The 18,233-nt window shown below is 35.3% G+C and overlaps 1 protein-coding gene and 1 non-coding gene across 2 annotated transcripts; both read left to right on the top strand.

The window, feature by feature from the left end:
- Positions 1-6,373: 6,373 nt before the first annotated feature.
- LOC113697685 (small nucleolar RNA R71) lies at positions 6,374-6,480 on the top strand. Its single transcript, XR_003449959.1, has one exon. It is a non-coding gene; the product is annotated as a small nucleolar RNA R71 (small nucleolar RNA).
- Positions 6,481-16,051: 9,571 nt separating this feature from the next.
- LOC113696392 (uncharacterized) lies at positions 16,052-17,901 on the top strand. Its single transcript, XM_027215815.2, has 5 exons — positions 16,052-16,327; positions 16,406-16,452; positions 16,530-17,316; positions 17,442-17,492; positions 17,611-17,901. The coding sequence occupies exons 1-5, from the start codon at positions 16,052-16,054 to the stop codon at positions 17,899-17,901; spliced, it is 1,452 nt and encodes a 483-aa protein (XP_027071616.2).
- The last annotated feature ends 332 nt before the right edge of the window (positions 17,902-18,233 follow it).

Below are 18,233 nucleotides of genomic sequence, written 5' to 3'. Positions count from 1 at the left end.
ACTTCTCAAATCCAATTCCTACACTTAGAAAGGATATTAGCAGTAAAGAAATTATTTCATGCATATTAAGTGCAAACAATTTTAAATTATATCTATTTGCAAAAATAAACATTCAAACACTTGAGAATATCATCAATCCAATTCATAACACTCGTTAACACTCAAGTTAACTACACATGACTCCCAAGTTATCCTAATATTAATTATTTCAAGTAAAAGTGGTTCAATGTGCTTAACTTGATCGGGAACACACACTTTTACCCAATGGGCTATTGCTCTAATGATAGCATATCATTTTCAATTATAACATTGATTTATACTTCTCGGAACAGTTCATATATTCACTGAAAGCAAAATTCACAAATTTAAACCACTAAAATGCTCAAACCCAAAAATTGAGAAGGAAATCTCAAAACTATCACCAAATTCATAATTTTTACACAAATAAGCATGAAAATAATTATTACAGCTGATTTGAGCACAATGTAGCACAATTATATCACGAATTTGCAACAATTAAGCAAAATGTATTGAAAAACTAAAAATATACAAAAATGAGAGATATAAAATGTCACAGAAATTCGAAATTTGTTACCTCAAATAGATGGAATGATGATGGAGGATGATAATGATGCAAAAATGGAAGAGAAACAAGCCCAGATTCGACCTCAAATTGCTAGATTTCAGTTTGGCCCTATTTCGCGTCTTGAAGATCAAAACCCCTCAATTTGATGTTTTTGATTCTAAATTGTTGAGGGTTAATGCTCTCAAGAGGTTAGGGAAGGTTTTATTGTGAAAAATTGGGAATTTTATGGATGAAATGGACGATTGGAGGAAAGGGGATAGGGTTTCGAAGAGAGAGAGAAGAGAAATCTGGAAAAAATGAGGAACCGAGGCCTCGTTTCCTTTCTTATCGCGAAGCGATCCGAGGTCGGATCCTTTCTAGAAGGCCTCGGATCCGACATGGCTCGGATCAGCCTCAACAGAAACACAGACGATCCCTCGGATCTATCTGGGTTGGAAACGATCCGAGCTCGGATCTATGGATCCGCGGTCGGATCTGTCTGGGATTTTAGGATCCGAGCTCGGATCATGACTTCTCTGCACTAATTGCAGAAATTGTAATTTTTCAAACTTTTTCTCCCTTTTCCGGCACATTCCAAAACACACATTGGACAAACTTTTATCAATTCTAACCTCCCACGCACATGCAATATACCTTAAACACAATATCCATCCTCTCAAAACACAACAAACACATTTACATTGAAAATCGAGGGGTGAGGTTCTTTGATCATTTTTGCATTTTTACATCAAAATGGCATTTCTGAGCATTAAATACACATCAAATGAATCCATGAACCTTTATAACCATGATATCACCAAAACTCACTTGAAATGCACAATGTATGTATAGGCATAGAAATTTTTAAACACTTAAAACACAATTTGGTAAGAAAACTCCCTGCCAACATGATCTTCAAGTGCACCTCCAAGATGGATGATAAAACTCCCGTATCTCCTATAAACAAGTGAAATACATCTAATTAGTCAATTAACTTACACCAAAATGTAAGAAACACATAAAAACACACAAATACACTATTATTATTAGGTTGCCTCCCAACAAGCGCTTTTGTTTATAGTCGTTGGCTCGACTTTCCTATAACTTCTTTAATTCTCCATTGCATTTCCTAAGGAGTAATTTACTCCTTTAGGAACCTTTTCTCCGGCCAAATAGGGCTTCAATCTTTGCCCATTTACTTTAAATGGAGAACCATTTTCTCCTTTTATTTCCACTGCTCCATAAGGAAATACTTGAGTTACTTCAAATGGTCCCGACCACCTTGACTTCAATTTTCCTGGAAATAACCTCAGGCGTGAATTGAACAAGAGTACCTTTTGCCCTACCAGAAATTTTTTAGGAATAATATGCTTGTCATGCCAATATTTGATCTTTTCTTTATAAATTTTGGCATTTTCATATGCATGTAGTCGGTGTTCTTCCAATTCACTTAGCTCAAGTAATCGCTTTTCTCCTGCAAAATTACAATCCATGTTAATAGATTTAATTGCCCAATAAGCTTTGTGCTCAATCTCCACAGGTAGGTGACAAGCTTTCCCATAGACTAAACGATACGGTGACATCCCTAGGGGTGTCTTAAATGCCGTTCGGTAAGCCCATAGTGTATCATCTAGCTTTGTAGCCCAATTCTTGCGTGATTTATTCACAGTTTTCTCCAAAATGAGCTTTATCTCTCTATTAGCTAGCTCTGCTTGTCCATTGGCTTGAGGATGATATGGAAGTGATGTCTTGTGCCTACAACCATATTTAAACAATAAGGAATCCAATTGTCTGTTACAAAAATGTTTCCCTTCATCACTTACTATGGCCTTGGGTATACCAAATCTACTGAAAATATTCTTTTTAAGGAATCTAAGTACAATTTTAGAGTCATTAGTAGGTGAAGCGATTGCTTCAACCCATTTAGAAACATAATCCACTGCTACTAAGATGTACTTATTATTAAAAGAACTAGGAAATGGTCCCATAAAATCAATACCCCATACATCAAATAACTCAACTTCCAAGAACGTAGTCAGGGGCATTTCATTCTTTCGAGATATATTTCCAGTTCTTTGGCATGCATCACAATTTTTAACATATTCCCTAGCATCTTGGTACATAGTTGGCCAATAAAATCCTGATTGCCATACCTTTGCCACAGTCTTTGAAGTACTGAAATGACCACCTGTTTCAAGGTTATGACAATGATATAAAACATTATGTACCTCATCTTCAGGAATACATCTACGTATCATACCATCGGCACAATGTCTGTATAGCAATGGTTCCTCCCAAAAGTAACTTTTTACGTCATGTAAGAATTTCTTCTTTTGATGATAATTAAATCCCTTTTGAATCTCTCCACTGACCAAGTAGTTAGCAAAATCTGCATACCATGGAGAATTTCTAAGTGCTAGGACAAACTCATCCGGAAAATTCTCTTGAATTGGAACCTGATCTTTGATTGGGATATATTCCAAACGTGATAAATGATCTGCAACTAGATTCTCCGATCCCTTTTTGTCTTTTATCTCCACATCAAATTCCTGCAATAAAAGAATCCACCGAATTAGTCTAAGTTTTGCATCCTTCTTATGCAGCAAATATTTAAGAGCTGAATGGTCCGTATATATAATGACTTTAGATCCTACTAAATAGGATCTAAATTTGTCCAAAGCAAATATCACTGCCAATAGCTCTTTTTCTGTCGTTGCATAATTGAGTTGAGCCTCATTTAGCAACTTGCTAGCATAGTAAATGACGTGCAATCGTCCTTCTTTCTTTTGTCCCAAAACTGCTCCAACTGCATAATCACTTGCATCACACATCAATTCAAATGGTATTGACCAATCGGGTGAAGTTATAATTGGGGCCGAAATCAATTCCTTCTTCAACCTTTCAAATGCAACCAAACAATTGTCATCAAATTGAAAAGGAGAATCTTTACATAATAAATCACATAATGGCTTTACTATTTTAGAAAAATCTTTAATAAAACGTCTATAAAAGCCAGCATGTCCTAAAAAACTCCTTATCCCCTTGACATTGCTTGGGGGTGGCAATTTTTCGATGACTTCTATTTTGGCTTGATCCACCTCAATTCCCTTGGAGGAAATCTTGTGTCCTAAGACAATTCCTTCTTTTACCATAAAATGACATTTCTCCCAATTCAGTACAAGATTTGTTTCCTCGCATCTCTGCAAAATTAATTCCAAATTATGAAGACACTGATCAAAAGATGAACCATACACAGAAAAATCATCCATAAATATCTCCATAATTTTCTCAATATAATCAGAAAAAATAGCCATCATGCATCGTTGAAAAGTTGCAGGAGCATTGCATAAACCAAATGGCATTCTTCTAAAGGCAAAAGTGCCATAAGGACATGTAAATGTGGTCTTTTCTTGATCCTCTGGAGCTATAGCTATTTGATTATATCCTGAAAAACCATCAAGAAAACAGTAAAATTCATATCCAGCTATTCGCTCCAATAATTGATCAAGAAATGGTAGGGGAAAATGATCTTTTCTTGTTACCGTATTTAACTTACGATAATCAATACACACTATCCACCCTACCACAAGTCTAGATGGAATTAATTCATCATTTTTACCCACGATTGTAGTCATTCCACCCTTCTTTGGTACCACATGAATTGGACTAATCCAAACACTATCGGAGATAGGAAAAACTATACCTGCGTCAAGCCATTTAAGAATTTCATTTCTTACCACCTCTTTCATGTTTGGATTGAGTCTTCTTTGTGTTTCCACCACTGGTTTGCAATTGTCCTCCAATAAAATTCGATGCATGCATATAGAAGGACTTATACCTTTAATGTCTGAAATTGTCCATCCAATTGCCTTCTTACACCTTCTTAGAACTCTTAGCAACTTTGCACACTGTTCATCATCAAGGTCAGCACTAACAATTACAGGTAAAGTTTTATTTTCTCCAAGAAATTCATACCTTAGATGAGTCGGAAGTGGCTTGAGCTCTAACCTTGGAGGTTCAATTTCTGAAGGTTGTGAAAACCCTTTTCCTTGGCCAAGACTTTCATACAAATTACCCCTTTTATAAGGTGCTTGAAAATCCAAGTACTTGGCCAATTCTTCAATTTCTTCACAAACATCTTCTTGCTTACCTAAACTCATTAAACAATGCTCAAGAGGATCTAAGTCAAGGTTGACTTGACTCATCTCTTGGGTTAGTTTATCAATTGTGCCAATAGAATAAGCATGATCGGTAAAAGAAGGGTATTTTTCCATTTCATTCAAATTAAATTCTACTTCTTCTTCACCTACTTGAAACTTAAGCTTGCCATTTTTTACATCAATAATAGTACCTGCAGTAGCTAGAAATGGTCTACCTAGAATAATTGGCATAGATATATCTTCTTCCATATCTAATACCACAAAATTCACTGGAATGATAAATTTTTGAACTTTTATCAATACATTCTCCAACACTCCCACTGGATATCTAATAGACCGATCCGCTAGTTGCAAAGTAATATTTGTGCGTTTAAGCTCATGCAAACCCAATTGTCTAGCCACCGTTAAAGGTATTAATGATACACTAGCACCAAGATCACACAATGCTTTAGAAAAATCAACGTTACCTATGGTGCAAGGTATAGAAAAACTCCCTGGATCCTTCAACTTCGGTGGTAGCTTATTTTGAATAATTGCACTACATTCCTCCGTTAATGCTATTGTTTCGCAGTCTTCCAACTTTCTTTTTCTAGTCATGATTTCCTTGAGAAATTTCGCATAAGACGGAATCTGCAAAATAGCATCGGCAAAAGGAATGTTAATGTGCAATTGTTTGAAAAGTTTAACAAATTTTTCAAAATCTTTATCAAACTTATTTTGCTTTAATCTTTGTGGGAATGGAACCGCAGGGGGTATTGGAATGGTAGTGGAAGATGATGGTTGCTTTTCTCTTGGATTCTCCCGACTATTTTCCTCCACAATCGCCTCTTGGTTCCACTGCTTTTCTTCTTGTTTTTCATTCTCATCCTTCTCAACTTCCTTCACTGGAGGATCTTCTAATTGTCTACCACTACGAAGAGTAATGGCTTTCACATGCTCCTTAGGATTGACCTCTGTTTTGCTAGGTAATTCTCCTTGATTTCGATTATTCAAAGAACTAGCAATTTGACCAATTTGGACCTCTACATTCCTGTACATTGTAGTGAGTTGGTCCAACCTTCCTTCTACTCGCTCAAATCTGTCCGAGGTAACTTTTGCAAACTTTTCCACTGCCATCTCCCAACCAGATTTAGTTTCAGCTTGTTGTTGCCTTGATTGAAATCCCGGTGGATTGGTTGGCCTTGGTTGATTTCCTTGATCCTTCCATCCAAAGTTTGGATGATTTCTCCACCCCGGATTGTAAGTATTCGAGTAGGGGTTATTTTGAGCATTACGATTGTAATTATTGACGAATTGTACCTGTTCAGAATCAACACACTCATTAGTATCATGTTCACCTCCACATACAGAACAGCATGCTACATGTGCATTAGATGAGCTTGGACCTTGTCTACTTAGCAATTTCATCACATTATTCATTTGAGCACTCAGCATATTAAGAGTGTCCATTTCTATCATACCTGCGTGACGTCTTGCATTACCTCTCTCATTGGCCCATTGGTAGTTATTTGCTGCCATTTCTTCTATCAAATTATGAGCTTCTTGGGGTGTTTTACCCATTAAAGCTCCACCTGCAGCTGCATCGATCATAGTTTTAGTAGAAAAAACTAAACCATTATAGAAGGTTTGTATGATTAACCACTCCGGCAGTCCATGATGTGGACATTTCCGAAGCAGATCTCTAAACCTTTCCCATGCCTCATATAATGATTCACCTTCTAATTGGCTAAAACTAGTGATATCCATTCTAAGCTTAGCAGTCTTACCTGGTGGAAAGTACTTATTTAAGAATGCTCTTGATAATTCATCCCATCCAGTGAAAGTATTGGGAGCATGAGAGTGTAGCCAAAGTTTGGCCTTATCTCTCAATGAAAATGGGAACAATCTTAGCCTTATAGCATCATCACTAACTCCATTCATTTTAATTGTATCACAAATTTCCAAGAATGTAGCTAAGTGTGTATTAGGATCTTCTACTGCATTACCTCCAAATTGAGATTGTTGAACCATTTGGATAAGTGAAGGTTTAATCTCAAAGTTGTTAGCATTTACCGCAGGCCTTGCTATGCTCGTTTGTGAACCTTGTGTTCCCGGTATAGTAAAATCTCGCAGAACTCGCCTATTTAGGTCATTTTCCGCCATTTCTTCTTCAAATGGTAATTCTATCAAGATATCTTCTATTGGCTGCCAAACCTCTTGTTCCTCTTGATGCAGTGTATTCCTCCTTTGTCTCCGCAATGTTCTTTCAATTTCAGGATCAAAATGTGCAACTTCTCTATTTGATCGGTGCATGCACTACAAATAAAAATAAGAGAAATTTTTGTAGTTTTAATTCAACAACTTGGATAAAAACAATGAAAATGTCTAAATTAATAGAGATGACTAGGCCCTAATATTGCCGCTCCCCGGCAACGGCGCCAAAAACTTGACGGGATGTTTTTGTATCAATGCAAGTTTAATTCCGATTTTACACCCGTTGGACTGCAAGTATACAGGTCGAAATTTTAGTACAAGATGTGTATCGGGTCGATCCCACGAGAAGCAATTTAAACAATTACTAAGCCCCTGTTCTCTCTATTATTTAGACTTACCATTAATTTTGAGCAGAGAAAATCTAATGCTGTAATCTACAAATCTGATATACAAATCTAGTTTAACAAATGCTGAATGCAAATAGAGAAATTTCACTTAATGAAGATTCTAGGGATGTAGATTCCACTTATGGCATAAACTACACAAATAAATGGATTTACTTCTTGCTATTCTTCTTGCTTAACCAGAGATTTATTTCCAAGATTACCAAGTCTCATTTCCATGATGAAATGGCTTAGAGCAATATAGATTTCCCTATTTCCATGGTGAAATACTACTACAACTCTGTTTTAATTCATGAAATACTCAGTAATCCACTTAAGTGTATTTCTATTTTCATGAACATACAACTCAAGCTCTACTCATGTGTTTCCATTGTTATTACCAATTCTCATTGAACAATAACAACTGTAAACAAGTTATTGGTGATCAAACAATAACAAGAAATCACAGCTACACAAGTAGACAAGTTAACTCAAGATATAACAAGTGTAAATCACATTCAATTAGTATTATTTAGCCATAAGTTTCATCTACTCCCTAGATGAAGGAGTTTAGCTACTCATGAATGATTTAACAATCAAATTCACAAGTTTATTAATGCAAAACATCATAAAGTACAAGTATAAGAAAGATAAAAGAAAGCTTAGCCAATTGAAGGTGAAGCTCTCCAATTCCTGCTATGTTCTTGCACAATATGATTACAAGTGAAAACTCTCCAAAAAAATGCTTCTCCAAGTATTCCTATCTAGAGAGAAAACTTGTTGCAAGAAGGAAAACTAGCTACGTATGGTCCTCCTTGCTTCTCCCTTGTGTTTCTGCATAAAAGGTGAGAGAAATTCCATTCCTCTCACTTCATAATTTCCTCCACTTAGATTTTGTAAAAAGAAGTCAAAGATATGATGTTCCTTTTGTCCACACTCATTTGGTCTTCTCTTTTATTGCAGAAGCATGTGCCACCGATTCCTGTCCCTCAAAATAGCTGTAAAAGTTGTGAGAAAGGTAAAGAAAAACGGCTGTGCCACTTGCTGAGGAGAGAGACAGATCCGAGCCTCGGATCCGAGGAGTGATAATGGATCCGAGCTCGGATCATAGGATCCGAGGCCTTCCCATGATGGATCCGAGGTCGGATCGTCCTGACCTCGGATACACTCCGCCAGAAGTACAGACGAGGGGTCGGATCCCTCTTGTACACACGGATCCGAGCTCGGATCCGTGTTGAGTATTTTTCCAGTTTTTCACTTCTTCCCTTTTTCTACATTTTTGCTCCCACTTTCTTGTGTACTTTGTCCTCTGGATGACCCTGACATTTCTTTCAACTTGTGCATGAATTTCATACATCAATTACCTTCACAATTTCACAAAATTACGCATTAATCCACTCATTTATCAATTTCTTAACTCTTAAACAATATTTAAGCAATCATCACCAAAAGAGTTTAAATATGGCTTTAATCTTCTCAAAACATACCAAAAATTCATGCCAAATTCATACAAAATGTACGTTAAATATTCACTTATCAAATATAATAGCAAATATACAATAAGCTAATGAGTTCTTTATAAGTCATACTCCCTCCCTTTTTTTATAACTGACGTTTAAGAAATTTGCTCTTAAGTACTTTTATCTGTCGTTTTACTATCCCCATGCAGCATTAATTATTTTTTCACAATTTTACCCTTTTATCTCTCTTTTCCAATACAGGGTTCTTAATTACTACTCCTAGTTAGTTTGCATTGCTTTTGGCCTAGTAAAACAGCACCATTTAGTACTCTAGTGAGAGAAAACATTGGTGAATTGGACAATTAATGAGGGTACAAAAGGAAAGTAGTGTATAGATTTAAACAATGAAAAACTTTTCTTAATTGGTGTGCAAAACCTTAAACGTCAGTTATAAAAAAAGGGAGGGAGTATGATCGTAACAACAACTTAGCCGGCATCCTTAAGTTGTAACATTAATGATCATAACTCAAATCTAACGAACTCAAGTAGTTGCAACTATTTCGTCATTAATATTCTAACTTTATGTTAATTTACTCGATTCAACTCCCACTTTTCCTTATATATCTTAATAAAAGTGCCAAAGTTGAATGACCAATAGTACAAAATTGACAAAATATAGGCCAAACAACGAGTACCTAATTATAGTATTATAGCATCCATATAACTTGCAATTATTTCAAAATATAATAAACAATATTTCAATCTTAGATTCTTAAAAAAGACTCTTTAGTGAAGGCTTGATGAGATAGTTCAAAACATTCATTTTCTATCTCTATTAATACCAAATACATGAAAGGTATTACATATATCCTTCACTTAGTAGTTTTAGATAAGAATTACTTATTATCCAAAATATGGAAGAAATTTTTATCTATATACAAACCAAATACACGTTATTCCCACTAATCTTAACGTATAATGATTTGCTAATATCATTCTTCTTAGAACATTATGAAGAATATATTAGGAAAAATAAATCATTATGATTTCAAGATTTCACTATACAAGAGTAAAGAAAAATTCAAACTGCTATTTATGATGTCCAAAAATGTTCATTTCTTGATACAAACACATAACTCAAAATTTGTCAATTAAGCATTGTTCATTCTTTATCAATGCTATATATCAAGAATTATGCACACAGGACATTATAATTTTATTTTCTACCTTTTATACGTTTATATCTTCATCTCTTGTACAACATTTAAAATACAAGAACAAAGTCATTAAATTTGAATGGTTATCAAAAATAAGATAAATAAATATCTTTAACCACTTCAATTTGGCAGAAAATAATTCATAAATATCGTATTATGACTACTAAGAGAGTAAACTCTTTTCGCCATCCATAACAATCTAACCAGTCAACTTTCTGTAATATAGTCTAAACATATGCAATGATAAAATTTAAAGTCATTTAGTTTTTATTTTATCTAAATACATTTATGGAGACAAATTTCAATCTCCCATGGCAAACTTAATAAGTTTACATGAATAACACACTTAATGCCAACATTGTGACATAAGACAAATGGAGCTTGTTCGATTTCATACATCATTTGAAAATCTAGAAATATAAATTTATTATTTTAAAACTCCTATTGAATAATCAATATTAAAATTGTATTCAATAGTTATTAATTTTAAAATAAGTGAATTCTAGATTGTGATAAAACATATTTTGAAAAGAACTTTCTATTATGGGAAAAAATAATCCACTTGAATATTCATAAAGGCATTGATAATGTGAATTATGTGAAATAAGACAATTTATCTAGTGTTATTCATAGTCATAAAATGAGGGATTCCATTAAATTCTTTCAAAATAATTTTCAATCATAAAGACAAATCTTTCAATGTTTTCCTGACTAGATAAGGACAACATATATTTATTTTAATATATATTTTCATCCTTTATGAAAACATTATTGTCTCTATTTGCATTTCCACATTTATGAGACATAATATTAACTTTAAGTGTCACGTCTCTCAAATTTAAACTACTCTTATTCTTTCACATACACATGGTTAAGTGTGAGTAATAACCATATTCTTCAACGTGTATTATAAAAGATTTTTGAATAGTTCAAAGTTTCAAAAGAGAATTCAAAATGAAATGCTCAAGAAATTATCAAAAAATCAATCACGGGATTTACCATAAATAAATCAGCAGTTTGCACCTTAAACTCAAGAATTAATTCACACTATTTCAAAAGATGTTTAGTCAAAATTATACTATAATTCCACAACCACATTTATGAAAATTTTGACTTTAATCACTTTAAGGGTAATAACCATACATCTTAATGTGGATACAACCATACATTTTAATGTGGATACAGCCATACATCTTAATGTGAATACAACATTTAATGAGCATATTAATAATATTAATTGCTCTCACTACTTGTATCCAACCAGTATATTAGCACATACACATTAAGGTGAGATTCACACTCATGTGTGCTAATTTAATTTTGCACCCAAAATCAAGAGAGCGGAATAATATGGCCAGCATAAGAAAATAATTACAAATTATTGGAATAAAATGCAAGTTAAAAACAAGAATACTAACATAAGGTGTATGGATGCTATTTTGTCTTACTGTAAAATAGTAAATCTAAACTCATATGCTAAAACAATAAATTAAAGAAATAGTCCTAGCCTTTGGGCATAGAAAAATTTCCTAATTTAATGTATAGCAAACCAACTTGTTTAATAGATTTACTAAAATAATTGAACATTAAGTGAGTAATCCATTGCATCATCGTATCCCACCTTTGGGTTGAATAACGACATGCCAACAATTCACTCCATAAGTGAGAACAATTATTCACTTATAAAATCATAATAGAAATATTATATTCAATTGGGCAATTTCACAAGCGAGTAACAATTATTCACTTGTATACATTTAACAAAAGGGTTGCATACCTTTGGGTAATATAACAACTATTTCATGAATATAGAAATATAATGCCTTTGGGCAAATTATAATTCTATGATCATGATTTCATATAAATAACCATTTAATAAACTTCATTATAATTAGGTCACTTTGGTGACAACTAATTAATCATCACTATCATGTTTATCTAGGTTATTAAACCTCACCCAAGAATATAACTATAATAGTTCAATATATGGTAACTTGAATATTCAAATTCAAAATGGATATGCCATAAAATTCATGTTATTTTAGAATTAGTAAAATAACAAGGCCATATCCAAATTATAACATTGAAGCAACAAATTACAAGTATTTCGATCATTAACCTTTGATTCTAGATCATATAGTCTAAGGTCATATGAATTTGTTATGTTAAAATCAAATTCATAACTTGATGCCACATAAGAAACTTCAACTCAAAACATTAAAGGGCTACAAAACATACTGCCGCATGAACCACAAGGAAGTTTCAAAGTAGCATTAACAAATTTTTCAAAAATATACGTTAATGTCAAATTAACTTATACAGGTAAGGACAAAGTCATTTATTGACTTAAACAATTAATTGCCCAATCAAATGACCAGTAATGTTGAAGTACGCTGGCCTTATGAGAGATGCCCACAAACAGGCTATTCAAATATTGAATTTATATGCCTCAGACCATTAAACTAACTCATATGGAATCTACAAGTGAAGCTCAGGAACGTCTATCGGGTTTGAAAATCAATTAAATGATTAAAATATATATAACCTTATATAGTATCTAGATAATTTATAATGCCGATAGACTTAAAACAATTATCAATACCCGATGCCTATTCCTTTTATGAGTCAAAGACGTAAAAGTCGTTCACGTCGCTTAATCAGTACCAATGAAGTGATACAAAATCAACCCATTGATAATTGGTTTGAAATTATGATATGTTAGAACTTCTAGTATGGTGCAATAATTATATGCAATACATAAATCACCAAAAGGTACTACCCTAGTCATAAACAGAGAGCAAAATTCAAGCAGTTCCTGTTAGACATAAGGAAACGAAAATGGATCCTTCAATTCTAGACCAAGTCGTTTTGGTGAAGTAAACAAACAATCAGGTTTACATTCGATTGTATATCAAATTTTATGCAAACCCAATAAAATTACTAACATAATAAATTTACAAATCATAAGCATCAACCCAATGCTCTGATACCACATGTTAGATATAAGGAGCAGGATCTTTAGTATGATTTGTAAATTATAATTAATAAATAAATTCTAGAGTAACATACCTTGAGATATTGAAGACATTTTGGAGAAGAATTCTACAGCCCTTTCAGCAAGCCTTCCAATCACCAAGGTTGTAAACTATAACCCTTTGCTGTCTAGCCTTCCCTCACCTGACTCTCTATTATGTTATTGTAGTGATGGGTAAAAATAACGAATGTCAGAGTGGTGAGAGGGACCAGGAGCCCTAGAGTATTTATAGAGTCACAATCCCTCCCATCATAGAATTATGATAGACTCTAATTACTTTAGATATATGATACTTTATTATGATAAGATACAGCTCATAATAAGATACAACTTAATAATCACTGTAATTATCAAATAAAAATACCACATATAATACGTCCACATACAACGAATATGGGACTCCCTACTTCCTCCAGTCATCTATTCTCATTAGAATTCTGTAATTAATTATTCATATTTATTCATAGGGAAAAGAGTCCCAATGGCCCTCCAACTCTTACTCAGGTAAAGTTTTGGCCCTCCAACAATTAAAGATAAACTTTTGGCCCTCGATCTAACAAAGTATCATATTAGTGGCCCTTCTATCAAATCCAGCAGTTAACTATGACGGGAAGCTTCATCTCGTGAGACGCGCCACCAAATATGAAGGGCACTATAGTCTCTTTGCCAAGACAGAGTAAAAACAGTTTCACCAACAATTTTTCCTCTAACAATTTTCACCCCCTTTGCTGTAAAACCCCAGTGCGACTTAAATCAGAGTACTCAATCCGGACGCTGCAGCGAAAGTGGTAATTACCGGCGTGGGAGGGGTTGTGTAGGCAGAAATGAAGTGGCAAATATGGAGGAAAGATGACTACTTTGATTCGTACCTTGTTTACGGTAATTGAAATTGTTGTTTACTACCCCATTTGGGTTTAAGATTTGTTTATATGTTTGGGTAATGTGTACTGAAACTTATTTGTTTACTATATGCATGTGTAATGAGACTTATTTGTTTATATGTTGGGGTAATGGTGATGTTGGGAGGGTAAGTGGTCCAATTTGTGGTCCTACTTTGGTTGTTGTAAATTGACAATGTCGGACAAACGAGGTTGTTTTGAAAGTGATGTATTTTAATGGCTGAAAAGGGACACTTTATTTGTTTAGGGTAATTTTTTTTTGGCTGAATACTGACCAATTCAGTATTTCATTTGTCAGCCTGTGTGTGTTTTTTGTTGACTGTTTTATCCCAATTGCTATTGTAGAGACTGATTCTGAATGGTTTACTATTCAGATGCATCATGGGGGTAGAATTATGTGGGAACAGTATGTATGGTATGCTAATGGAGAGGTGGACTATGTAGACCTTTGTGATGCCGAAAGAATGTCAACCATTCGACTAAATAAAATGGTGGAGAAAATGGGACATCGCAATGCTGCCATAATGTATTACTACCTTGAACCAAATAAGGATCTAACAAATGGTTTAAGAGAGTTGTGCACCGATGATGATGTTAACAAATTTTGTGATTGGGCTTATAAGTACAAGGTAATGGAAGTCTATTGTAACCATCTAACAGTTGAAGAAATTAATAGTTGCAAGTCTCCCATAGTGATCCAACCAACAGAGAAGAAGAAGACTGGTATTTTGATAGAAGAGTTGGATGAGAAGGGTAGTGTAGTAGAGGAATCTTTTTCTCACCTAGTTCCTAAGAGGAGACTGTTAATTAGAGATTCAACTGGAGGACAGAGTAGAAATAGAAGAACAACCAAGAACCAGCACATTGGTGAACAAAGTGGTGATGCACAAGCATATATTCATGAGGAGCATCATGTAGGGTCCTTAAGTGACCAGCAACATGTGCAGCAACCTGAGCAACAACCTGAGCAACATGTAGGGTCCTTAAGTGAGCAGCAACCTGAGCAGCAGCATGTAGTGACTTCAACTGGAGGACAAAGTGGTGATGCACAAGCATGTCATAGCCAGCAGCATGTTGGAGAAACTAATACAACACAAGAAGGATTGAGGTGTCAACAGCCTAATGAAGATGAAGGAAATGGAGGAGATGATGAAGATTCTGGATCAGAAAATGAATGTGACAGATTCAATGGTGATGTAGAATACTGTAGAGATGAGGATCTTCTTGATGATTTGACATTGGAGCCAACTCAGTGTAGAAGCACATTAGAAGAGGTGCAAACTAGAGGACCTTCATAGCAGGGAGGAGAAGCAACTGAGCAGGCTACTACTGAACAGGCTGCTACCCAACAAGCTGAAACACAAAAGTCCCCAGAACAACAGCAAACACAGCAAAAAAAAAAAAACAAGTAAGGCGAAAAAGAAAAACACAACAGCAGCAGCAGACCCAAGATTCTGCACCAGAAGTAGATGCGTTGGCAGAAGATACAATCCCAGATCATCTAAGTAGTGATGCTGATTCATCAGAGGAAGATCAAGAAGCTGAGCAATATGCTGGTAGGTATAAAGATTTTTCCTGGAAAAAATTTAAGATTGATACAAGGTTCGAGTTAGGTTTGAAATTTGAGTCAAAGAGCCCAATTCAAAGCTGCTATCCAAGAATATGGAATTAAGATGGGAAAGTCAGTGTACACAAAGAAGAATGAACCAAAGAGGGTGAGAGCCAGGTGTAAAGATCCATGTCCATGGTATGTGTTTGTCTCAGTTGAAAAGGCACTTGGCACAGCAGATTTGGTGGTGAAGACAATGTATGACAAGCATGAAAACTGTAATCATGCCTGGAAAAATAAAAATTTGAAGGTCAATTGGTTGTCAAATAGATATCTGGAGAGAATTAGATCAAACACTCGCATGCCAACTCGGGAGATTAGGCAAACAGTGCATGAGGAGTATCAAACCCAAATTTCTAAATGGGTGGCTTCTAATGCGAGGAAGTTGGCTATCAAAATGATACAGGGGTCGGCTGAAGTCCAATACAAGAAAATTTGGGAGTATTGTGCTGAGATAAAGAAGACACATGAAGGGAGTACAATGGAGATAATGTTTACTCCATTTAGAGGACCAGGGGGAATCCTAAATTCATGAGGTTATACTGCTGTTTAGAACCACTGAAGAAGGGATTCGAGGATGGCTGTAGGCCAATAATAGACCTGGATGGTTGCCATCTAAAGGGGATTTATAGAGGACAGTTACTAACTGCCATTGCTGCAGACCCGAACAATGGATGGTGGCCTATTGCCTGGGCAGTTGTGGAGAGAGAAGCAACTGAGCAGTGGACTTGGTTTCTCAAATATCTAAGTGAGGACTTGGAAATCGAAAATCAGTGCCACTATACTTTTATATCAGATCAGCAAAAGGTATGATATGAAACTTTGAAATTCAAAATTTGATTCAAATATGGTAGAAGCTAACAGTGTATCATGATTTCATTTTAGGGGTTAGACAGGGCACTTAGTGATGTTCTACCTGGATGTGAGCACAGGTATTTTTATCAAGCTTTTTTTTGCATTATAATTTTTCAATTGTTTAATAACGACTTAAATGACTTTGTAAAAACAGGTACTGTGTGCAACATATGTACCGTAATTTCAAGAAAAAGCATTCTGGTTTGGCTCTTAAAGATAGGATGTGGAATATAGCATGTTGCACAACAGTGAAAATGTACGACAAAGCAATGGAAGAACTTCAAACTTTTGATAAGGATGCATATGAATGGGTCAAGAAAGCTCCTCATCCTCGACATTGGTGCAAAGCATTCTTTCCAACTCACATGAAGAGTGATATGATAGTGAATAACCTATGCGAGTCCTTCAATGCTCATATTAAAGATGCAAGGGACCAACCTATCATCACAATGTTGGAACTGATAAGGGAATATCTTATGGGTAGGATCCAAAGAAGACGAGCTGCAATGGAGAAATACAAGGGTTCCACTGGACCTTTAATTAATGAGATTGTTCAGACTAGGGTCAAACATTCAAGTCAGTGGATGCCCATTTGGAATGCACTGCATGGCTATCAAGTCAAGGGTTCAAGAGGAGCTCAATTTGCAGTAGATATGCAAAAAAAATATTGTACTTGCAGATTATGGGAGGTTAGTGGAATTCCCTACTGTCATGCAATTGCTGCTATCTTCATGCGAGAAGAGGATCCTTACAATTATCTGGATCGTTCTTATAGCAGATGCCTCTTCTTCAAGATTTATGAGAATGTTTTGCAGCCAATTAGTGGCGAGGATCATTGGCCCTCATCCACCATGCCTGTGTTGGATCCACCAATACCAGTTACTCAACCTAGTAGGCCTAAAAAGGCCAGGACAAGGAATGTGTCTGAGGGGGGGATCATGGTAGAAGGTTGAGGAGGAGGATTGTCATTCATTGTAGAAAATGCGGTGAGGTTGGTCATAACGCAGCTACGTGCAAGAAGCCTCCCAATGAAGAAACACAACAATGTTCTAACAAGTCATTCTAGGCTCAACCGAGTAATCAGCAGAGGCAGCAATCAGTAGAAAAAGAGAGGCCAGTAAGTGCTTGCAATTGCTGTTAATTTTTCACTATTCTGCATCCACCATGTATTTACACGTGTCATTTACAATTTTGATAAGAATAAGGAATCAGGCCAGTCTTCTCAAAATTTGCAGCAACAAACGCAGCAGGCTAGCGATGAAACTGGACAGCAACATCAACAACAGAGCCAACAACATCATCATTCACAGCGAAGAAAAAACTCAGCTACAAAGCCGCTTACTGATGCAGAAAAAGGAGCCATTAATGCGAACTATACTTATTTGGGTAAAGAACCCCCATTCACAGTTGACAACTGGAGGGGGAGATGGTGTGGAAGAGGCAGAGGCAGAGGCAGAGGAAGAGGAAGACAAGGTGCCAGAGAAATGGGAGAAGAAACAGCTACTAGAAGAGGAACTCAGCCATGATAGACCCATTTCCTTTTTTTTAATAAACTCTTTTTGTCTTATGTTGTGTAAACTGATGATGACAATTCATTACCATATCAGAACATGTTTTTGTGTCTAGCAGTTCTTCTCTGTTTCTTTTTGTCTAGCAGTTCTTCTCTGTTTTTTTTTGTCTAGCAATTGCTTGTTGGATACATGCTGAGCAGCAACTTTGTATTATAGCAGTTCCTTTTGATGCTCATTGTCAAGTGATTATTATGATGTATACAGCATGGCTTTATCTGCTTTTTCTTCTCACACCATTATTATGCCTTCTTTCTAAGCACAATACCAAACCAATTCATTGATTGAGT

This window comes from Coffea arabica, chromosome 6e (assembly GCF_036785885.1).
Source record: "Coffea arabica cultivar ET-39 chromosome 6e, Coffea Arabica ET-39 HiFi, whole genome shotgun sequence".
Taxonomy (NCBI): Eukaryota; Viridiplantae; Streptophyta; class Magnoliopsida; order Gentianales; family Rubiaceae; genus Coffea; species Coffea arabica.
The sequence above is the reverse complement of the archived record's forward strand: the minus strand, read 5'-3'. Positions and strand labels throughout refer to the sequence as shown.

Excerpts from the sequence above, each read along its gene's own strand:
- LOC113696392 (XM_027215815.2), top strand. The coding sequence starts at position 16,052 with ATGAGGTTATACTGCTGTTTAGAACCACTGAAGAAGGGATTCGAGGAT. Across the intron at positions 16,453-16,529 it reads CTACCTGGATGTGAGCACAG|GTACTGTGTGCAACATATGT; the intron begins GTATTTTTATCA and ends TTGTAAAAACAG. Across the intron at positions 17,493-17,610 it reads CAGTAGAAAAAGAGAGGCCA|CAACAAACGCAGCAGGCTAG; the intron begins GTAAGTGCTTGC and ends CAAAATTTGCAG.